Consider the following 25,127-nt stretch of genomic DNA (forward strand, 5'->3'; position numbering starts at 1 on the left):
GAACTAGCTATCAAGGTGGACCGGAGGTTTCGGGAACGTCATAGAGAGAGGGAATTTGGAGTACTTCCCTCATCTCCTCAGGGAGAGGTTTCGGACTTGGCCGGGGATGAGCCTATGCAGATTGGGGCCACCCGTTTGTCTGCCGCTGAAAAGAATCGTAGGAGGCTCAAGGGTCTTTGTCTGTACTGTGGGGGCCAGGGTCACCGTGCTGTTGTCTGCCCATTGAAGGCGGGAAAAGACAGGGCCTAAGTGAGTTAGAGGGAACTCACCTAGGCCTATCCCGTTTATCTCCCCTAGACTCTATTCTCATTCAGGTGTCCGTCTCTAGTGGTGACCGCACCATCGTAATCGCTGCTTTTATTGACTGCGGTGCAGCCGGCAATTTTATTGACGAAGGGTTGGTCTGTTCGCTGGGGCTCGAGCCCATTCCCTTGGCCAATACATTGTCGGTTTGTGGTTTAGATGGTCAGTCACTCTCTAACAGCAGGATAACTGCATGTTCTCCTTCTCTTCGGCTCTCGGTGGGGGCTCTTCACTCCGAAGAGATTTCTTTTTTGTTGTTCCACTGTCCACTCACGCCACTCGTTCTGGGGTTACCATGGCTGAAGAAGCATAACCCCAGCATAGATTGGACCACGGGGGAGATCACACGTTGGGGGTCCTCCTGTTCTGACCATTGTCTTTCTCTTCCTCTCCGTGTGGTCCAGTCTGTCCTTTCTTCCCTACCTTTGCCGTACAGAGACTTTGCCGATGTTTTTTCTAAAATAGAAGCGGATTCGTTGCCCCCTCACCGCTCCTTTGATTGTGCCATAGACTTAATCCCCAATGCTAGATTACCCAAGGGACGTCTATATGCCCTTTCCGGACCTGAATCCCAGGCCATGGATTCATACATTAAGGAGAACCTTGAAAAGGGGTTCATCCGTCCCTCAAAGTCTCCCGTAGGCGCAGGTTTTTTCTTTGTAGAGAAGAAGGATGGTTCATTACGTCCTTGTATTGACTATCGTGCTCTGAACAAGATTTCCATCAAGAATTCCTACCCTTTGCCTCTCATCTCAGTATTATTTGACCAGATTCGGGAGGCAAAGGTCTTCTCTAAAATTGACCTTAGAGGGGCGTATAATCTCATTAGGATTAGAAGAGGAGATGAGTGGAAGACAGCCTTTAATACTCACACGGGCCATTACGAGTATCTTGTAATGCCGTTTGGCTTGGCCAATGCTCCTGCAGTCTTCCAAGACTTTATCAACGAGGTCCTGCAGCCTTACCTGGGCCTATTTGCAGTAGTCTATCTAGATGACATTTTAATTTTTTCCAAGTCCCTTCTTGAACATCGGCAACATGTCCGTATGGTCCTCCAGAAGTTGCGGGAGAATCAACTTTATGCCAAACTCGAAAAGTGTGAATTCGAAGTGTCTCAAGTCTCTTTTCTGGGTTATGTCATCTCTCCCAAGGGTTTTTCAATGGATCCAGGTAAGGTCCAGGCCATCATGTCTTGGGCTCGTCCTACCAACCTTAAGGCTATTCAAAGGTTTTTAGGGTTTTCCAATTATTATCGCAAATTCATCTGTTCTTTTTCTGATATTGTCGCCCCCATTATTGAGTTGACCCGCAAGGGAGTAGATCCGGAAAATTGGTCTCCGCGTGCCGTAGAATCCTTTGACAGGTTGAAAGAAGCCTTCAGTTCTGCTCATATTTTGCTTCATCCGGACCCCAGGATTCCTTTTCTTGTTGAAGTCGACGCCTCGGACATAGGGGCCGGAGCGGTCCTTTCTCAAAGAAATGTCCTTGATCAAAAGATTCATCCTTGTGCTTACTTTTCCCGCAAGTTTTCCGCAGCTGAAAGAAATTATGATGTCGGAAATCGCGAGTTATTGGCCATTAAGTGGGCTTTTGAGGAGTGGCGTCATTGGCTTGAGGGGGCCAAGCACCTCATCACCGTCATCACTGACCACAAGAACTTAGCTTACATTGAGTCGGCCAAACGTTTAAATCCGCGACAAGCCCGGTGGGCACTGTTCTTTACCAGGTTTCATTTTATCATTACTTTCAGACCAGGCCCCAAGAACATCAAAGCAGACGCACTATCTCGCAGTTTCCAGACTTGTCAGAGTGCCGGGTTGGAAGAAGCATCCATTGTTCCGCCTTCCATGATTTTTGCTGGGTTGACCCAGGATCTGGCCTCCCGTGTTCTTGCCTCTCAATCTTCAGCTCCTCAAGAGACTCCACAAGATCGCCTGTTTGTCCCCAAACACTTGCGAGAATTGGTCCTCAAGGACTTTCATTCCAGTAGAGTTTCTGGACACCCTGGCATTACTAAGTCCCTTGAACACTTGTCCAGAGCAGTCTGGTGGCCCACCATGAAACAGGATGTTGCTCGTTTCATCTCTTGTTGTTCTGTTTGTGCTCGTCATAAATCTTCCAGAATTTCACCTGTGGGTACACTTCTTCCTTTGCCCATCCCAGAAATGCCGTGGTCCCATATTTCCATGGATTTCATTGTCGACCTCCCTCCATCTGCTCACTTTACCACCATTTGGGTTACGGTCGATCGCTTTAGCAAGATGGCACATTTTATACCTTTGCATAAACTTCCCACGGCCAAAGAATTAACACAGTTGTTTATTACCCATATTTTTAGACTTCATGGTCTTCCCGTGGATATAGTTTCGGACAGGGGGTCTCAGTTTGTGGCCAGGTTTTGGAGACACTTTTGTTCTTGTTTAGGGATACAGGTCAGTCTCTCGTCTGGTTACCACCCACAGTCCAACGGACAGACCGAAAGGGTCAATCAGGCCTTGGAGCAATATTTACGTTGTTTCGTTTCCAAGTGTCAGAGCAATTGGGCAGAGCTGGTACCATTGGCCGAATTTGCTTATAATAACTCCTATCATGTGGCTTCCAAAAGCTCGCCTTTCTTGTGTAATTATGGGTTCCACCCCAAGTGCAACTCCTTTATGGTTCCCACAGTTTCCTCTAGATCCTCCTTCTTCTACTGTGTCTCTCCTTAGAAAGTCGTGGCAAAAGGTGCATCTTGCTCTCAGACAGGCTTCGGCACGCTCTAAGATCTTTTTTGACAGACACAGGAGGCCATGTTTGTTCAGAGTGGGGTAGAAGGTTTGGTTGTCTACTCGTCACATAAAACTACGCCAGAGATGCCCTAAATTGGGACCCAGGTTTATCGGGCCATTTCTGATTTACGGAACAGATCAATCCAGTAGCATTCAGATTACAGCTCCCCAGAACTTTACGGATCAATAATGTCTTTCATTGTTCCCTTCTCAAACCAGGCTCAATGACTTCTCAGTCTGGGCCTGCACAGAACCGTAAACCCGTCATCATTCAAGCTCATAAAGAATTTGTCTTGGAACAAATATTATATTCCAAGATCGTTCTGGGTCAAGTCAAATTCTTGGTCCATTGGAAGGGTTTCGGAGAGGAGGAGAGGTCCTGGGTGCCCGAGCGATTCCTGCATGCACCCAGGCTCAAGGCAGAGTTTTTCAAGACTTTTCCGTCCAAACCTGGGTCGAAGGGTTCGGTGACCCCTCCTCAAGGGGGGGGTACTGTTAGAAGCTGCACGGGCAACGCTAGCGCGTGCCCGGCAGTCTCTAGGCGGCGCGTCCCGGCAGTAGTTAGGCAGCCGGGACGCCGCCGCGTCACTGTGAGATGCTGCACGGGCAACGCTGACGCGTCCCCGGCAGCCTCTGGGCGGTACGTCCCGGCTGTTGCTAGGCAGCCGGGACGCCACCGCGTCACTAGGCACACACTTCCGCCGGACAGGGACGTGCTTCCTACGGCTCAGGCGCAGCCCCTTCCTCCCCTGCCGCAGCGGTTGCCTAGGCGACGGGGGACGCCAGGCGGCCGTGGGTAGGAAGGGGTGCACCGCTCACAGCTGATCTGTTTTTGGCGCCTTATTTAAACCTCTGGTCCGGGACACTCAGACGCCGGTTATAGTTCCTGACTCAGCGTCTAGAGTGTTCCCGGTTCCAGGATCCTGTCTCCTTTGATATTCATTCGGCTGCAGTGTCCCTGTCTTGGATTATTCAGCGTTCCAGTGTCCATCTCCTGGCCGCTTTTCCTGGCTGATCTTTGCCCAGGCAGTCTGCCTGTGGGGGTTCAGATAAGTTGGGGTTTACCCTGTTCTCTTATCTTGCCATTCAGTTATTTATATTGAGTCAGCTTCTGTGTATTGTTACGCCCACCAGTTATTCTTATTGTGTCAGCTTTTGTGTATTGTTACACCAGTCGGTATTTATATTGTTTCAGCCTTTGTGTATTGTTACACCACTGGTTACTGTGTTTTCCCATAGGGGGTCTTAGTTTGGGTGTGGCACTCACACACCCCCTCAGTAGGGCCGGTTGGTCCTCGCCGATAGGGTCTCAGTTTTCCCCTTGTTCACCTCTGGCCTTGGCGGCCGCGTTGTCACTCGTAAGACCAGGTGGCATCGGGGTTGGAGCCTGACTAACGGGCTCCTTCGGACGCGGCTATTAGTGGTGAAGCCTAGTATTTGCACTCGTCCGCCAATCCCACTAAGTGACAACGGAGTTAGGTTCGGTGAGGACACCCGGGTTCCTAACACATGTCATGTAATATGTGTGTAAACTTAATGTGACCCCTGCAGAGTGTAAGCACTGTGGACATTGCCGAGTGTGAGTACCAGTTGGAGCTGGTGGGGCTCAGAGGCCTGATCGCTGTTGGTGAACCAGTGGAGGATGATACAGAGCATCGTGATGGCTAACCTTTACTTGAGACTTTATCTGCCGTGGCTACTGAGTTAGCAGGAAATGGGCTTCGTACTGAACCTTTACTGTCTGCGGAAGTAAATAATGTGTTGGATCAAGATGCGGACTCTGTTATCAATCGTAGGGAGCCTAACAAGGGACAGAGGTCCCAAGTGACCGATGACGCAATTTCACCGGACCGCGTCATGCACAGTTCCCTGTCTTGGAAGCAGACGGAGGAAGCCAAGTGAGTGTCAGTTTGGTTGTGAATAATGAGCTGGCCCTGGACATTACCACAGATGCTCAGAGGTCCATCTCTGCTAGCACCAGGGAGAATGTAGGATGTGTGGCAGTCAGGGAGACTGCAGAGTACCAATCCCCTACAGCATGGGTCCTCAAACTGCGGCCCTCCAGATTTTGTGAAACTACAAATCCCAGCATGCCTTGTCACAGTTTTAACACTCCCTTATAGCAAAACTGTGGCAAGGCATGCTGGGATTTGTAGTTTCACATCTGGAGGGCCGCAGTTTGAGGACCCATGCCCTACAGCACCAGAAGAGCCCAGTGAGTATTCTGACCCATATGGTAGGGATTATCCGTTTAACCTTATGAGCCCAGAAGAACTCGCTAAATAATGTCAGCTGCAAGGTCTCTCCTGCCGCAACGATTTCAACAGGGAGATGAGAGCAATGTTTTCTGCATGTATTGAGCCTTGATTTTCGGCGGGTATACGAGTCCTTGGATGTTGCTGAGAGACCTGACGGAATGTGTTGAAATACCAAAGCAATATGCCTATGATTGTAAAAAGCTTGATACCCCATGGTGTAAGGAGCAGTGCAGCTTGGTAGATGCTGAATGGCAGCGCCTGGAACAGCTTCTATCACCAGCTCTGGAACCAACGGCCCAGCCTACCGGGGTTTCCCTCACGGAAATGGTACCCCAGCCTGCTACAATCGTTGTGGAACCTGCTCCAGAGACAGCACCTCACAAGACCCAGTTTAGCTGAGGGATGTGGGCAGTTTGCCCCACCAGGAAAATGTACTTCTTCCTATTACAGTCATCATGGAACCTGCTCATAAGACCTCTCATCACAAGGCCCAGTTTAAACTGCGGGAAGATGTGAGCAGCATGTTCCCACCCGTTGCTCAAGATTTGTGGCCGGAAGAGGCTGACTGTGTAGTGGAAGTACACAGGGAAGAGACTATTTTGGAAAGAGAAATGGGACTGTCTGACTGTATGCACACCAATGTGTGTGGGACTTTTGATTTGGGACTTTTACAAACTTCACATATATCTTCCCATATTGTCCCAACTGTCTCTAACCCTTATGATGCATCGCAGGTAGTATGTAACCATGCATTGCAATGTTGTGATTCTGTGTGAAGCTCCTGGGATGATCTGTGATAATGCTGTAACTTCTATTGAGATGGAGGTAGGAGCTGAGGGTGAGAGAGACAGGTATTTGGAGTAATTCTTGCCAGTATGTGGGGGTAAGTGGTTGCCCTAATCTAGTTGGGAATGAGACACCTAGTGCTGCTGGTGATATAATTCATGTTGCTGTGCTAGAAGTTAACCCTGTCCTTCCAGTGAGGCCTAGTTGTGATCTGGGGCCAGAGGACACTGATTGCACAAAGCGAACAGATCTGGGTTGAGTGCGGGCAGAGCCTGTGACTGACAATTAGGCAATGTTATCAACATGCTCAGATAACCCAATTCCTTCTCAGAGACCATGGGATCCTGATATTATGCCACTGTGTAATTGCAAGCCAGCAGGAATAATCCCATGAACTGTTGATGCACATGTTAATTTGCAGGTATCCCAGGACGATTCCCCAGACCATGAGCATGGTGTTAATGTTGATGATGTAATGTCTTATATTGTTGTACCAGGTATAAAAAGTGTCCAGGTGGGACTGGTATGCACTGCGGTTAAAGCAGTTAGCGATGTAGCGATGTGGTCAGGGTAACACTGGATGAGGGGTGTTTGTGGGCAGCTGTGGCTACTACTCTCTCCCAGCATGGGTGAGACAGGCCAATACTGCAGCTTCCCCCTCAAACCCCCCTCCTTCCTGCAGCCACACAAACACTGATACAGGAACACAGCAGGGGTTTTCTCCAGACACTGAGAATCCCCCAGAGAGTGTATTTTTCCAGCTTAATTGGATAACGGAGACCTGTCAGGAGAAACTCAGTGACACCACCCCAGCCACAGAAGCTGCGAGTCTGGGAGGGAATGTCAGGCTCGGGAAGGTGTCCTGGACTGCCATGGAAAGCTTGGCTTTCCACACAGAACTAAGAACCAACCCTGCACAGGATACCCTGAACGTACCAGATGAGCCACCTCCCACTGCGGCTAACCCGTACCTGGGAAGTGGGAAATATACCCATGGGTACAGTAACAAGGTTGTTTCAGTAATAGAGCCAGGGTCTTGTGGTGAAGCTGCTGTGTGTAAATAGAAGGGTGGAAGGGCCCACAAAGCACAGCACTCAGCTTTATTAACCTCTGAAAGGCTGAGCTGGGATGTTTCAAAGACAGGGGACAATGACCTGCTGGTATTCCCCCTGGCAGAAACAGGCGAATCTCCTCACACAAGCATAAGGTGTGAGGCGTGGAGTGAGTGGTTAGTCGGCTCCTGAGAGGTTCTGGGGGGAGGACATGTTTAAATTTGTATGTAATGCTGGGAGAATGCTCCACACTTGTGGTATAGTTAAACATGCAGAGTTACGAGTCCCAGGGGGCGAGGATAACCATGTTAGGGCCATGGCAGAAATGATGTCCATCACATTTATGGTTTACCTTTATGTTATTTCAAGGAACTTTATAATCTCTGCTAGCATTGGCCTGAAGTCACCTTATGGCTGCCGAAGCTAAGCAGAGGTTCTGGAATGCCTACACCACAGGGGAATGCCTGTTTGGGGTTTTGCAGAAGGGGCTGGTACTGATCTCAGTGAGTCAAGCCAAACTACCAGTGGCAGGGGAGAATCTGTGTGCAGGAATGCGATGCACAGCTGGGGTGGGCTGTGTCAATGACAGCCAAGATGGAAAAAGGCTATGGGGGCAAGGACACCTGTGTGCTTGTAGTTTGCCATCTCCTGGGTGAGGATCAGGAACCAGACCCCTTGCCCGCCCTAGCAGCGGAGGCCAAGGATAGGGAAGTGTTAGTAGAGACTACTGCAACCTATCCAGGTGGTGTAGTTAAAAGCGCACTGATTAGACAGTGACGTGGGTCACCGCCCTTGTGCGCCATTTTAAAGGGGGAGGTGTCAGGATCCGATCAGGTGATGGATCGAATAAATCCTGCCTCCAATTATTATGTGTCAGAAGAAGGCATTTCATGTAGTCTGTTCGTTAAATCCTGTCTTCTGTTATTATGTGTGAGATCAATGTATTTCTGGTATTGTTTGTAAAATCATGTCTGCTATTATTATGTGTGAGATCATGTCATGTAGAAGTTGTGTAAACTTAATGTGACCCCTGCAGAGTGTAAGCACTGTGGACATTGCCTCAGAGTGACAATCTGTAGAATTCTCTGAAGGTAGGATGTCAGATAAGATCTGAGACCACTCATAAACCAGATTGGGGGTTAGAGCAATAGTGACCAGGCAACAGACCAAAGGTGCTCCACCCCCTCCACTAAAGGTCTCTTATCACATGAGGAATTGGTATCATTCACTTTGAAAACAGCAGTCAAATTCTGCATGTACTGTAGAAGATCCATTATCTAGGGACATTCACTACGTACAGCAGGCAAAGCGTCATAATCCCAAGGGTGGGAGGGATGAGGGAGCCTGCAGATAAAACCACTCTCTTTTTGAGTGTTACTTCTTGAGGGAACAGCAAGCTAGCTGGAAGCGACCACAGATTTTATGTGGAGACCCCCCCACTACAGAATGAGTTCTTGGGTGAAAGATACAGTTCTGTCCTTTTTCCCTTTTATTTTATTTGAGTTGTATTATTGTGTGTACTTTTAAAATCATTGTAATATCTGCAGAGGCGACCCGGTGGGTTCGTGACACGTATGTACATATGCCGGGTGCGTGCGTCCACGGCCAACAGATTGTATGCTGGGTGCACGCACTCAAGTGTGCAGACGAGGGGCGTGCTGCAGCTGGGGGCTCATTTGCATATGGCAACACCCAGTGTTACATGGCCATTCCCACAGGGCCGTCTGTACGTATGGGCTTAATGGGCACTTGCCCAGAGGCCTCAGGTGTATAAGGGCCCTATGCTGATAGCGGAGGATCCCCTTTTCCAGGGATACCAGAATTTTGAAAATCGGCACTGGGGAACTAGAGATATCCAAGTCCACATCCGACCTGTTAATTGCAATTCCCAGTCATATTTCTCAGGTTTTCTCTGACTTAGAGTTTTTCAAAAGCTGGGTCTCTCCCCTTTCTGTCGACACTAGCGGCTCGTCTCTATCATGCCCAGAACTAGATATATCAGCCTTCCAGCAGCCGGTCCCTGCTCCAGCTCCCCAAACGTCTGGTATACAGCTTTATATTTTTGTCAATGGATTCATCTGGCTCCTGATCTCTGATCCCCAAGTTCCAGGCATCTCCTGAAAGTTGTGACTCTAGGTATTTATACTATTGAAGCCTAAGAAATCTATTTCCAGATAATGGCGATCTCTGCAGTCAAACAAGCTGCCCTTCCACCGGAAAATGACAAATATTAAGCCCACTCCATGACCCAACCCTACCCTGCATATAAAACACCCCCTGCCTCCCTGGAAGTCATTTACAAGGGACCCTTCATTCAGCTCAGTGCCCCCTTCCACACGTTAGTGTTCACCCTCCCACCTCCTATGCAGTAAAGGAGTAATTAGCAGAAATTACTGCTCCAGGTCCAACATGTTGAATGGAAGATAGAGCACCCCCTGTCACCCGTGGGACATCAAAGATGCTGATAGCACCCCCCACCCCTAGGAGGGGAGAATGGGTAAGGGCCCCAGTGCATTGCTTTACCCAGGGGCCCACACTGCTGTTAAGATGGCCCTGTATTCCCATGGGAATGTTGGGCGTTCTCATACTAATGGACCAATGGTGCTGGGGGAAGCCAGGTCACGTCACCAAATGTCAGCTACCCACCCACTTTCTTCAGAGTGCACAGGCTTCAGTTTTTTTTTTTTTTTTTCAATTCGATTTTGCTTATAAAAGCAAAATCAAATCCACATCGAATGGTTTTTAGGACACTTTCGATCTGCATTCGATTCAATGCACACTCCCCGTTTTCTAAAAATCGAAAAGAAAACTAGGCTGTGCAGCCAAAGGAAGGTACTCTTTACCTAGAACGGCGCCCGCGATTGTCATCGGGGGTAAAAAATCGCGGCCATCGCATGCACTAAAAAAACGGGTGCGACACGATGCCCGCGATTTCCCATAGGGATCAATGTTAAAAGTGTGATTGGACGCGATTTTTGTGTTAAATGCCTCAATGCCTGCGATTTGTCCATAGGAAACAATGTGCCACAGAGCCCTAATAGTCCCCCTGAACTCTGAAATGGCCCCCACAATTCTTAACGCCACCCCACGATCAACGTGAACCCGAAGCGTGGCGAGCGCAGGCGGTACGCGTCCTCCGACCTTTTCATACCCCCACTATCCACGTCGGCGTGGAGTTGAGAATAAAAAAGTGTGGCGAGCCACCGAGCCCGAAGCGTGGCGAGGGGACGCGGATACCTGTGAAGCCCGCGAAGGGACGCGTTTACCTGTGAAGGTATCCGCGTCCCCTCGCGGGGCTCACCACGCTTCGGGCTCGGTGGCTCGCTGCGCTCGCCACACTATTCTATTCTCAACTCCACGCCGACGTGGATAGTGGGGGTATGAAAAGGTCGGAGGACGCGTACCGCCGCCCCTCGCGGGCTCGCTGCGCTCGCCACGCTTCGGGTTCACGTTGATCGTGGGGTGGCGTTAACAATTGTGGGGGCCATTTCAGACTTCAGGGGGACTATTTGGGCTCTGTGGCCCATTTAACATTGTTTCCTATGGAAAAATTGCGGGCATTGAACACTAAATTATTATTATAATTATTGCTGAGGGGGAACTGTAAGAACCTATACAGAAGCACTCCGCACAGTGGCGTAACTACTGTAAGGCAGCCCCAGCTGCTGCTTGGGGGAGCGAGCGGCAGCAGGGTCTGTGTGGGCGCTGGCACCCGCTCGATGCACTGAGATGCTGCTGCCTTCCACTGCTTGCTGGCTGAGCATCGGAGATGAGTCAGCCACAGCACGGGCGTGGCCATGACAGAGATGACAAATCTCCCCCCCCCCCCCCCACTGATTCAATACACTGTACACAGAGCCGGCTTTTGGCTACTATGTACAGGATGGCCAGACAGATGGGTGAGCGGGTGGGCAGGCGGATGGGCGTGCTGGGGTGGCCTGGGACACATCGGAGCCAGGGGAAGCAGCAGTCTGCTAGTCTCTCTGCCTCTCTCCTGCTTCAGCTTCTCCCTTATGCTTATGATGTCATCCCGTCACACACACTGGGGGGAAGCGGTACATCTGTCAGAACAGACTTCGGTCTACAGTCATTAGGTCGACCCCGGAAGGTTGACTGTCCTAAAGGTTGACATGGTTTTAGGTCGACAGTCATTAGGTCGACATGCGTTTTTCACTGTTTTTTTACCCGAATGTCGACACAGTCGACATGGACACAGTTGGAGTTGAACCGCAGCCCCTCGCTTCGCTCGCGATGCTTCGGGCATGGTGCCTCGCTGCGCTCGGCACACTATTTTATTCTCCCACCACGTCCTAGTGAATGGTAGGGCATGAAATACCGCCTGTCGCCACATGTCGGCTCAAAAACCAGTGAAAAACTCATGTTGACCTAATGACTGTCGACCTTGGCCCATGTCGACCTTGGCCCATGTCGACCTTGGCCCATGTCGACCTTGGCCCATGTCGACCTTGGCCCATGTCGACCTTTAACCCTGTCGACCTTGGGGACAGTCGACCTTCCGGGTCGACCTAATGACTGTCTACCTAAGTCTGGTCTGACAGATGACCGTTTCCCCACTGGGAAAACACAATGGAGAGGAGTCGGGGGGAGTAAAATAATTTATAGTTACACCACTGACTCGGCATACTATGGATATTATAATGTCTGAATGGAAGAGAACCTAAATGGCTACCTGATCCCCCTATATCTATGCAGTTTCCTCTACTGATACAACACAAGAGAAAGGATAGAAGGACAACCATTATAAATACAATTACTATAGAAATACAATTTTTAAATACTAATAAGATGCTGATACCCTTGTTTTACTGGGTTTTATACTTGCATCTCTCAGTAACGGCCATTGTTTCTAGCATGTTATGCTGTGTGTTATGTGGATGTTTTGAGGAGGCATCCCTGCCATCCATCTGTTATTTAAGAAGTGCATCTGCAGCTATTGTTCTGCATTGCTGCAGCTTGTAGAGGCCAAGATAATGTAGTTTCAAAGAGCATCCCTGTTGAGATCAATCCTAGGATGCAATAAGAGATGAGTTAGGTCTGATTTTCGTGATTTAAAAAAAAAAATTGTACCCAAAATCGGCAAATGTAATGGCGTCAAGTTCACTAAAGGTCAGAAGCTTTCTGCTCTTTATATGAGTGGTCAGTAAAAAGTAAGATCCAGTTCTTTTGTCCATGTTTTTTTTTTAAGGGAGCTCTCCCCACTGGGCAAGATTTTCATGGGGAGCACTTCCTAAAATAAAAACCCCACCACTGTCTCCCTGGGTCCGGGCAGTGCAGCTGAACTGTCAATAAGCCGCTGCCTGGCCCTGCCCCCGGAAGCCGGCATGTCATAAGCCGGCGCCGGAGAGTTCAATAGAAAAGCCGGAGGGGAGGGAGTCGGGCCCGGCTCTAAAACAGTGGCAATCCCGAGAATTTTCAGGCTTGCCAGACTGGACACTGAGGCACAGCCCAGAAAATTCTCTGGATTGCCACTGAAGGGGTTAAACATACAACTTGGCCAATGTAATGGGAATCGAGTTTGTAACTCTGACACAAAACAGCTTTATAACGTCAGACATAATTAGAACTGGTTTGTTTGAGTTGGCAGTGTTAAAATTAACTTACAAGTACACTGTTAGAGTACATTTTAAAATAAACATAAAAAAATCTAAGCTTAAAATTGCAAATATAATTTTTTAAAAGCATGTTATGCACAATCAGCTTTTGCTGATTAATGGATATACAGCATGCCTATATTCTGTATGTAAAAATGTGACTATTTGCAAAACAAGTTTACCATGAGGACTGTACATTGCACATGTGGGCACCCCCTAAGGTTAGAGGAGAAAAAGTTTCATACCCTTTGAAGAAAGCGATTCTGGAATATTCTGCCGGGAAAAGGGAGAGCGATATAACCATTATTCGTGTATAATAGTGTACCCAGAAAGGAATAAGAACAGTCGTTTTAGGTCTTTGCAGATTATAGCTTTATAAAGCTAGCTAATGTCACCTTGGTCTATTTCCAAATTTTAAGATTATAACCTGTGCACCGCAGGAAATCAAATATAAGCCCTTATTCAGACTGATTGCAGTATAAATTTGTTCTCAAAATGGGCAAAACCCTGTGCACTGCAGGTGGGGCAGATGTAATGTGCAGAGAGAGTTAGATTTTTTTTGGGGGGGGGGGGTTGAAACGGAAATCTAAATTGCAGTGTAAAAATAATGCAGCCAGTATTTACCCTGCACAGAAACAAAATAACTCACCCAAATCTAACTCTCTCTATACATGTTACATCTGTCCCACCTGCAGTGCACATGGTTTTGCCCATTTTGAGAACAAATTTGTCCTGCGATTTGATCTGAATAAGGGTCACAGTTCGAACTTGATGGACTAATGTCTTTTTTTTTTTTTTTTCAACCTAATCAACTAAAGTAGTTTACTACTATACAGTGTTTCACAGCCAAACAGTATAACATTAATTGTTATGCAGATACATATTGTTACACAGTTTAGCAGAGAAATACTGTGTCTGTCTCTTGCTGCCAATTACACACATCTGTTATGGTGACAAAAAAAACTCACATCATTTAGTCATGTGGCAAAGGTATTATTTGGTACTCTTTACCTAGAACGGCACCCGCGATTGGTATCGCGGTCATCGGGGGTAAAAAATCGCGGCCATCGCATGCAGTAAAAAAACGGGTGCGACGCGATGCCCACGATTTCCCATAGGGATTAATGTTAAAAGTGTGATTGGACGCGATTTTTGTGTTAAATGCCTCAATGCCCGCGATTTGTCCATAGGAAACAATGTTAAATGGGCCACAGAGCCCTAATAGTCCCCCTGAACTCTGAAATGGAACCTACAATTGTAAACGCCACCCCACGATCAACGTGAACCCGAAGCGTGGCGAGCGGCGGCGGTACGCGTCCTCCGACCTTTTCATACCCCTACTATCCAGGTCGGCGTGGAGTTGAGAATAAAATAGTGTGGCGAGCGCAGCGAGCCACCGAGCCCGAAGCGTGGCGAGCGGACGCGGATACCTGCGAAGGGACGCGTTTACCTTTGAAGGTATCCGCGTCCCCTCGCGGGGCTCACTGCGCTCGCCACGCTTCGGGCTCGGTGGCTCGCTGCGCTCGCCACACTATTCTATTCTCAACTCCACGCCGACGTGGATAGTGGGGGTATGAAAAGGTCGGAGGACGCGTACCGACGCCCCTCGCGGGCTCGCTGCGCTCGCCACGCTTCGGGTTCACGTTGATCGTGGGGTGGCGTTAACAATTGTGGGGGCCATTTCAGACTTCAGGGGGACTATTTGGGCTCTGTGGCCCATTTAACATTGTTTCCTATGGAAAAATCGCGGGCATTGAGGCATTGAACACTAAAATCGCGTCCAATGACGCTTTTAACATTGATCCCTATGGGAAATCGCGGGCATCGCGTTGCACCAGTTTTTTAGTGCATGCGATGCCCGCGATTTTTTACCCCCGATGACCGCGATGCCAATCGCGGGCGCCATTCTAGGTAAAGAGTACCTTCCTTTGGCCCGCGATGGGCGCCGTGCTAGGTAAAGAGTACCTATTATTTAAAAGCACATTTTTCAAGGTGCATTATGCAGTCAAAATAAATAATTCCATTATATACAAATGGCTTCACACAAAACAAGTGGTTAGTTTGTTCAAAAATGTACATTAGGGCCAATTCAGGTAGCCCTGAAGATTACCAAAAATTGCAGATGCATAAGGTAGTGGGCCTCGTGGGGAAGGATCTGGTGTGCGTGGCAGCCCTCCGCAGCCTGCCGCGGGGAGTTGTAATTTAGAAAATGCATATAGGAAAAAGCATCAGGGATACATCGCATTGCACCGCATCCCCATTGCTAATCTATGTGACTGCCTCAACAAGCCCTGAACCCTGAAAGGTCCACTGCTGGTCACTGGAGTATTGATCTGTGTTCTTCCACACCCTTGCATAAGGTAGACTCCACTGCTCAAAATCATTGACAAGATGGTGCCATGCATGCGCGGACTAAATTTCAGTGACCATATTTGTTAGATATGGATAAATTCTTCAGGTGAAGAATTATGAAGGGCACCACAATAGTGCACACTATATTGCAAAAAAAAATGGTTTATGAAAATAATACATGTATTTTACAGGCTGTTTAATTAATCAATGTAAACTTGTTGTGATGCTTTGTTTTTTTATGATGTTTGCCATCTGACATGTTCTAGTCTTCTGTTAGGTAACCGGTATTGTGCTGATTTGTCTCGGAGCCTCGGTACAGACACAACTATCAGATATTTCTTTGGTCATATCAGAGACCTCTGCTGGGGCCCCTCTGGTTCTGGCTATTGTGGGAATGGTTATTATCTTCTTGTCTGGGTTTGGCGCATTGGCAGCAATAAAGGAAAACCACATCTTGATCAAAACTGTAAGTTGCCTATTCTCTGTGGCTTTATTATTATAGAAGTGTGGAATTTGATCCAGGTAAATAAGATTAGGATTGAATCGGAGGCATAACTCTCGGAAACAATGTAGTCATCTGCCACCGGGCTTCCCTGCAAGTTTGAAACAGTTAATTGAAAGTCATTGATATTGCTTCTGTGGCTGACTCCCGCTCCTAGCAGGACAAAAGACCTCACACTCGCATCATTTTTGCAAGTGTCACACTCTGTATTAGAACTCATGACCTGTTCCACTAGAAGCAGACACCTTACTGATTTGAGATATTTTCTCATGCATAGGAAGCATGAGAATTCTAACTCTATGAAGTTATTACACTACATAGCTCTGCCTAATAGTTTTGAAATAACAAATACATATTCAGAATCTTCATACTTACTGTGCAGGAGCAAATAGCTTTGTCAGTAAGGTGTCTGCCCCCTGTAAGACAGGTTACAGGTTCTTGCCTCCGGGCAACTTGGACAAATTTATGCCACTGGATTAAATGATTTACAGTACATCATTAAGAACATCATTGTCATCTTATTTTCACAAAGTGTATATAATTGTTCGATGGAATTTAAACCTTAGAAATGAACAAAGATGTGTGTTTAATTCAGGACAATAAATCTGGGGCATTAGTATTTGGCTATGCAGACAATGACATCCTACTAATCAATATTCATATGTTTCTTCTTTCCTTTAAAATATTGTTTTATCAGTGTGTATACTATGTAATTCCTAGCTTTTGCTATGCCATTTAATTGTCAAACTTATTCACAATATCCTCCTTTACCATCATGAAAGGAAACAATTGTTTCCTTTCATGATGGTGCAATATAGTAACTTGCATACACATTCACTACTAGATGGCACTGAGACTCTGACTGTTTCTCTCAGTTTACAGGGGTTATGCTTTTTATTTTCATTGTCGAGATTCTTGTTGGAATATCAGCCTATTCATACAGAGACAAGGTAAGTGATACAGTAGTTCTGCAGAAATTCAGTCCTATGTCCAGTGGGGATGGTGGTGTGGTACTAATTACCTGAGGTGCTGGAGGGGATCGATCCGCTGACCCCTCCCCCCTCCTTAGTATACCTGTTGTTAAGGTAAACAGAATTTTCCAAATAATATCATCAGAAAGTTTGCACCATCAAATTGTAAGTAAAGACACTGCCACTGTGACAGTCTTTGCTCTGTAGTGCACATGCAGTAGCTTCCCAAATATCACTGGGAAGATGGCTCTAGCCTGAGCTGGATTTTCCAAAAGGCAACCTAGGCACCTGTCTAGGGCCCAGCAGGTCCCAAAAGCCCGATAAAGATATTTTTGGGCATTTAAAACATTCCCGCATTACGTTATGATGTCACATGGACCTGCCCACACTCACAAAGTTCATTAGATGTTCTTTGATAGGTTAAAAAACATTTGTACACACATAAATGGTTTTATCCACTGTATATGGGCAGTCCGTTTATTTTTAATGGGACACAGGTATTAAGCCCACTTCCAAAAGACCTAGATACTGATTTACAGTAGATTTGTATGCAATTCTGTAGCTGAGCATTTGTTGGTAGGTAATCTATCGATGCCTTCTGCAATCAGCAGCAAAAATATAGTTATTTGGATTGCTGGAGGGAGAGGCTCCCACAGTAGGCTCGCTCAGCTTTTCCATACAGTGGAGATGCTTTGCAAACCAGCATGCCTACAGCCTGATGTAACCCTCTACCAGTCAAGATGCAATGAGTTTGCAAAATTATTTGAAGGTAAAGTATCTATCAATTGGGCTGGAATCCCCACAGTGACTCCAAAAGATACCAACCTACCAAGCTTGCCGATGTAAGACATCTGCCTTCTAAATCTAATTTAGACCCTGACTGAATGACCAACTACAGGCCAGTATCAAATCTTCCTTTTCTAGGAAAGGTTATTGAGAAAGTGGTTGCATCTCAACTAGAGACCACCTGTTAACCCATGACATTTCTGATCCATTCCAGTCAGGATTCAGGAGAAGACATAGCACAGAAACAGCTGTTATGTGTGCTCAATGATATTCTAATTGCAAGAGATAGAGGAGACTGTTCAATCTTAATCCTTCTGAACCTGTCTGCAGTATTTGACACCTTTGACCATGGGTTTCTAATGGAGCGCCTGAAGAATTTCTGTGGTCTAGGTGGCACATTCCTTAGCTAGTTCAAATACTTTCTCGCTGGCAGGTCAGAGTTTCATTGGGCGTATACGCTTCGCCATCAGTGCCATTGGCTTGTGGTGTCCCACAGGGTTCTTTACTATCTCCCATGCATTTTTCAGTATACTGTACATGCTTCCACTGGGTGACCTATTCAGAAGTCATGGCTATGCAGATGATACACAACTGTACCTGTCCTTTGATCCAGGCACTGATAACACAATAACAACCATAAATGGCTGCCTATCGGAGCTCCCAGGAGTGGATGAGTGCCAGTTGGCTGAGACTGAACCCAGATAAAACAGAAGTCATGATGATAAATTACAGGACAAAATGGCAGCATAGCCAAGTGACAGGTCTTTTGCAGGGGGGCACAGCACTAAAAAACCCTGATCATGTGCCGAATCTGTGTTTTGTACTGGATAGTGGCCTGACACTTAAACTCCAGGTGTCAGCCACAATCAAATCCTCATTCTTTCATCTGAGAAACCTAGCCAGAATCAAGCACTTAACAGAAGACCTGCCTAAAGTCATACATGCATTTATATCATCATGCCTAGACTGCTGCAATGTCCTCTACCTGGGTCTCCCTTCAAAAGAATTGCACCACTTGCAGCTGGTACAAAATGCACCCACCAGGCTATTAACCAATCAGCCCCGCTCTTGCCACATAATTCCCATTCTCTACTCCCTTCACTGGCTAACTGTAAAATGGTGAATCATTTCCAAGATTGGCTTACTCACTTTCAAGACCCTTTATGACCAGGGTCCAAGGTACCTGCAGCAGCTTCTGACTCCTTACTGTCCTACTTGATTACTATGATCCGTTGAAGGACTTCTAACAGTACCTAGAATCTCCCTGAATGCTGCTGCCCCACCCCCTCCCCTCAGGATGCCGGTGGCTCTACTGTGTGGCCGGGAAAGCCCCTTCCCCCAGCCACACGCTACAGCTTCTGGAAACCTGAGTTTTAGGCACTAATGGGGGGATTTAAGGTTAGCAGGGGGGATTTGGTTTCATCTATGGTTAAGGAGGGTTAGAGGTGGACACTTAGCAGGAAGGGCTAGGCTGTAGGATGAGGGGGTTACGTTTAGGTGGCGAGGTACCGGGGCTAGGTTTAGACAATGGGAGGGAGAGTTAGGCTGCAGGGAGGGGAGGTTTAGGGGGGCAGGTGAGTATACTTGTTGGGATCCTCTCCTTCGTTTGGGATGTCAGCATCTGTATTCTGACTAATGATGCCGAGGATAAGTGACCCCGGCCCGAAGAAGGGGTACAATTGCACTTCTTGAAGCTTAATTGACAGTGGCTGTGGTGATTTGGACAGCAGCTGGATCTGCTGTCCAATCACAGCAGCCCCTGTCAATGAAGCACTTCTACAAGTGCTGCTTTTACCATTTTTTTTAATGGTCTTTGTAAGCCCACGGCTTAGCCCCACTCCCTGCCTCATCCCCTTACACTTATCAGCAAGAAGCACCGCTTATCTGTGCCTCCCAAACTAATTTATACAAATTTTATTTATAATAGTTTATATGTTACAAATTACTAAAATAATATAAAGAAAATACTTATGACACAGAATGTGTCATAGGTACATTCTTTGTATAATTGTAATCAAAATCACTGCCTCCTCTGACTGCACCTACCTGCCTAGTTTGTCTAGCAGGAAATCTGAGTAGAGAAAATCACCCTGCTTTTCCTGATCAGTGGATTCTGCATCTGCATTGCCATATACAAATTGATTACCAACTGCTACTACTCCAACCACAAGTTAGTAGGGCAGAAGTTGGGGATAGAGGTGTGCGCTATAACCCAAAGTGTTGTTGCTGCTGAGTACAGGTATACTACAAATACCTTAGGAATAGTGTTTGTCTGGTCAGGGGGGTGTACTCTGCGCCACAAAACACATGTGCCAATAAATGTAATGTATCACTGGGTATTTTCAAAATAAAATAACTTTATTTAGAAACAGATGTATATACATACAATCTAAAAATCTATAATGGGGGGCATATTTATAACATTCGGTTGGGTGTGCTGAATAAAACCATACTCTAATACTGGTATACACACTGGGGTGGGTTTAGACCAGGGGTGGGGAACCTCAGGCCCTGGGGCCGTATGCGGCCCCCGTAGCCGTCTGAGTAGCCCTCCCACCCACCAGGCAGCTTTGCCGGGAGTCAAGTAGAGGGGAATTCTCGTGAGAGGTCGGTAGTTCTCGCAAGTTTCCTCTTAATCAACAGCAACTGGAGACTGTCAGTCCTATTCAGCGGCAGCCGCCGAAGCGTGGGACGGCTGCAGCAGGACAATTTGTAAGATACATTTTTACATATGGCCCCCGAAGGATTTTTTCCCCATACAAACGGCCCTTGGCACAAAAAAGGTTCCCCACCCCTGGTTTAGACAGTACAAGGCAAACAAACAGGGAACATGAATATGAACAGTCCAGTGTTGTTCCTCCTTAATAGGTGGTGGATTGCGAAGTCTTTTTGTGGGATTTATTTGTCCCTTTTATAAGTCAGTGACAAACTTGTATTTCCTGTGAGTAATGTAAGTTCACCCGGTTTTGGTGGCTGACCTTGTCCAGGTCATCGACTAGTTTCACCTTGCGGCTTCTTCAGGATGCTGAATGGTCTGGTGCCTCTGCCACTCCTCTTTATATACGTGAAAGCTGGGGCTAGATGATGTTCACTTCCGCCCTGAGTATAGGGCGTCACTTCCGCCCTTAGTAGTGTGATGTATTCAGCTTGTATTCTCTGAGCGCCCTCCCGCTTGCTGTCTGTCGCGGGAGAGTGCTCGGCGTCACTTCTGCCTTTTTAGGGCTCTGTGTGTCTGCCAGTATACGCCGGCGATTCGTCACTTCCGGTACTTGCGTACCGCAGCGTGTTCCGTTGCTATGTAGCGTATCTCTACACAGCCAATCTCCTTTTCTTAAAGGGGGGGGAGTTGCTTCGTTCCAGTTCATTAAGCTTCTCTGTGCTTTGTTCTAAGTCGCCCGAAGGTATTAGCCCAATGATACGGGCGCTTGGGACTGTGTCCGCCATGTTTGAACCTGGCAAATTTTACTTTTGCCAGTATGGAGTTTGTGATTATTGCACGGTTTAACATTTAAGACATACAAACATAAATGACACATGAGGTAATAGACACTTAAAGTGAAGTTATGGACCACGATCGAGCTAAACATTGTATTTATGGATATAAATATATAAATATGAACATGTAAATTACATTGTGGATGCCGATATAAAATAATAAAATAAAAAGATAATAAAAATAATAATGTGGGAAAAGAACACAATAAGGCTATGTGAAATGGTCTTAAAAATGTATTAATAAATTAATTATGCAATAGGTATATATGTTGATGCCGAAAATTGGTATAATCGATAATTGAGTATTTTAAATCAGTATTATGATATATGGATATATGGTAAAATTGATGATAAAAATATGTATATAAAAATTATAATAAGGTTAAAGATAAAAATCAAAATAGAAATATACGCAAATAATAAAATACAGATAAGAATAAATACCAATATGAATCCCGGACACCAGTGGTGGGAATTAAGAGGTTGAACTGGGAGTGGATCGGTCGAGGTAGTTTGGCTATATGTGCATTGGTCTGCGATTATGATCAAAGAGCCATATATCTATGTGTGTGTGTTATTTTGCTTTTATTGTTATTATTTGTGTTTTTTATTTTATGAAGGGGGTGATCTCCATTTCGATGTTCAAACCCTTGGGTGAGAGGGTTCCCATGGTGTAGATCATTCTACTTTCCTCTTTTGTTAGTAGATCGTCTTGGTTCCCTCCTCTCCATGGTGCAGTCACTTTCTTTAAGCCGATGAATTTAAGCGAACTTGGGTTGCTGTTGTGCTTCTCTTTGTAATGGATAGGTACGCTGTGGTTGTCTTTGTTGTTCTGTATATTGCAAATATGTTCCTGAATTCTTGTATGGAGTTTTCTTTTTGTTTTTCCGATGTATTGTAGGCCGCAGGGGCATTCTAACATGTAGACAACCCCTGCGGTTTGGCACGTGATCCTTTCTTTTATGGTGTACTTCTTTTTGTTTGTAGATGATTCAACATATTTGATGATTTGCAGACCTTTGTTCTTTGTTTTTCTGCATGCTGTGCATGTGGCACATCTAGAGAAGCCCACGGTATGTGTGATGCTTCTTAGCCCTGTTGTTTCCATGGGTTTCAGGTGGCTTCTTATGAGGGTTGATCTGATGTCATCTGTTCGCTTATATACTATCCGGGGTTTCTGGGGGAGGAAGTCCTTCAGCTCTTCGTCTGCCCTCAGGATGTGCCAATGTTTCTTGAGGCTTTTTTCTAGTTCTTTGCTTTGGGCTGAGTACTCGGAAATGAAGAGTATTTCGTCTTTCTGGTTCTCCTCTTTTTGATTATACTTCAAAAGTTTTTCTCTCTCCATACCTGTTACTCTTGCCTTTTCTTTTTCCAAAAGGGCATGGTCATATCTCTTCTCTTTGAATTTGTTCAGGAGTTCGTCTGCCTGGGAGCTGTAGTCTTCTGGTTTGGAGCAGTTCCTACGGATCCTTCTTAGTTGTCCCCCAGGAATATTCTGAATCCAGGTCTTGTGGTGATTACTTCTTGCATCTAGGTAGTTATTCTTGTCCGTAGGTTTAATGTATGTTCTCGTCTCTTTTCGTTTTCTATAAAGATTTCCAAATCCAGGAAATTGACTTTTTGTCTGCTGGAGCTGCTCGTAAATTCGAGATTGATGTTGTTCTCATTAATCATATTTATAAATGATGTGAGTACTTCCTCATTTCCTCTCCAGATAATGATCACAATATATCCATATATCATAATACTGATTTAAAATACTCAATTATCGATTATACCAATTTTCGGCATCAACATATATACCTATTGCATAATTAATTTATTAATACATTTTTAAGACCATTTCACATAGCCTTATTGTGTTCTTTTCCCACATTATTATTTTTATTATCTTTTTATTTTATTTTATATCGGCATCCACAATGTAATTTACATGTTCATATTTATATATTTATATCCATAAATACAATGTTTAGCTCGATCGTGGTCCATAACTTCAATTTAAGTGTCTATAACCTCATGTGTCATTTATGTTTGTATGTCTTAAATGTTAAACCGTGCAATAATCACAAACTCCATACTGGCAAAAGTAAAATTTGCCAGGTTCAAACATGGCGGACACAGTCCCAAGTGCCCGTATCATTGGGCTAATACCTTCGGGTGACTTAGAACAAAGCACAGAGAAGCTTAATGAACTGGAAAGAAGCAACTCCCCCCCTTTAAGAAAAGGAGATTGGCTGTGTAGAGATACGCTACATAGCAACGGAACACGCTGCGGTACGCGAGTACCGGAAGTGACGAATCGCCGGAGTATACTGGCAGACACACAGAGCCCTAAAAAGGCGGAAGTGACGCCGAGCACTCTCCCGCGACAGACAGCAAGCGGGAGGGTGCTCAGAGAATACAAGCTGAAAATTGACGCGATCATCACACTACTAAGGGCGGAAGTGACGCCGTATACTCAGGGCGGAAGTGAACATCATCTAGCCCCAGCTTTCAAGTATATAAAGAGGAGTGGCAGAGGCACCAGACCATTCAGCATCCTGAAGAAGCCGCAAGGTGAAACTAGTCGATGACCTGGACAAGGTTTGGATCCCACTGGAACTGTGCAGCATCACGCAGCCCATCTGGGAAGTCTGCCGGCAGACCCTCAAGCCACCCACAGCACCCTGGTAAGCCACCAAAATCGGGTGAACTTACATTACTCACAGGAAATACAAGTTTGTCACTGACTTATAAAAGGGACAAATAAATCCCACAAAAAGACTTCGCAATCCACCACCTATTAAGGAGGAACAACACTGGACTGTTCATATTCATGTTCCCTGTTTGTTTGTCTTGTACTGTCTAAACCCACCCCAGTGTGTATACCGGTATTAGAGTATGGTTTTATTGAGCACACCCAACCGAATGTTATAAATATGCCCCCCATTATAGATTTTTAGATTGTATGTATATACATCCGTTTCTAAATAAAGTTATTTTATTTTGAAAATACCCAGTGATACATTACATTTATTGGCACGTGTTTTGTGGTGCAGAGTACACCCCCCTGACCAGACAAACACTATTCCTAAGGTATTTGTAGTATACCTGTACTCAGCAGCAACAACACTTTGGGTTATAGCACACACCTCTATCCCCAACTTCTGCCCTACTATCTGATCTACTACTCAGAGGCATTGCAGCTTAAACCAAGGCCAAAAAAAAAATCATGACCCTGAACAGGGAAGAAAGATACAGACAATTGGAAACGTTCACATGCACAACACACCAAAGGACACAAGAAGAACTCCAAACGCAGGAAGAGAACTTCTGCTCCCTCTACCTAAAATTGGAGAAGCTGGAAACCATAGAAATAAAACAATGGTGGGAGAGCACAACATTGAGCCGCTACTTGGAACAGAAAATGATACCAAGAGGCCTAAGGATCCTTAAGAAACCCACCTTCCATCCAAACAACAACAAATTCCTTAAGAGATGGAACAACACACTAGATGACTGCTCCAACAAATTAATGAAATTGATCATAGAAGACAGAGAAGAGTCGATTAGAGACATCACGAAAGAAATGGAAAGTATTAATAAAAAGATAGAACCCCTGAGAAGACCTGAAGATTTCAAAAGACTGGAAGAACTAACAAACAACAAGTTAAGAAGGATAGAAACAGAAATAATAGAGCAAAAAAAGAAGAAGTTCACACGGGACATAGAGGATTACAAATCAGACTACAGAAATTGGTGGACTAACAGAAAAGAAAATAGGGCGAATGAAGAAAACCAACAGAGACAATACTACAGAAGAAACGCCCAGAACGAAACCAACCGACCATACCGGCAAGACTTCAGAAACAACAAAGAAAACCCACGACCATCAGACAAATACAACAACAGAAATGACCATTATGAAAGGAGAGACAATAGAGAGAACTACCAGAGAGAACAAGGGAGATACAATCAATACAACAAGTACCAAAGGCACGAGGAAACTCGGGGAAGATATGATACATACCATAGAAGAAGAGCGGAACAAGACCCAGTATCACATGAACACCACAAGGTATATCCAAGCGAACAGACTTTAATCAACAGCTTCAACCAAGGAAGAAAAGACCAAGAAGAGGAAGAGTATAACACCTCAGCACACACACTCCTGGACTGGACCAGAAACACCCCATCCTAACAGTAGAGGAAGTTTCGGCAGATGAGAATATGGTCCATTTTTTAGCCATGGCCAAGGGA

General features: G+C 45.9%; 1 protein-coding gene across 1 annotated transcript in view; it reads left to right on the plus strand.

Moving 5' to 3' along the window:
• Positions 1-25,127, plus strand: part of LOC146020419 (CD63 antigen-like) — a 132,213-nt gene that overhangs the window by 13,251 nt on the left and 93,835 nt on the right. The window contains exons 2-3 of the mRNA XM_083153540.1: positions 15,409-15,597; positions 16,509-16,583. Coding sequence (XP_083009666.1) covers positions 15,409-15,597; positions 16,509-16,583 — 264 coding nt within the window. The remainder of the gene's footprint in view (positions 1-15,408; positions 15,598-16,508; positions 16,584-25,127) is intronic.

Source organism: Crinia signifera, chromosome 7 (assembly GCF_055691185.1).
Source record: "Crinia signifera chromosome 7, ASM5569118v1, whole genome shotgun sequence".
Classification (NCBI taxonomy): domain Eukaryota; kingdom Metazoa; phylum Chordata; class Amphibia; order Anura; family Myobatrachidae; genus Crinia; species Crinia signifera.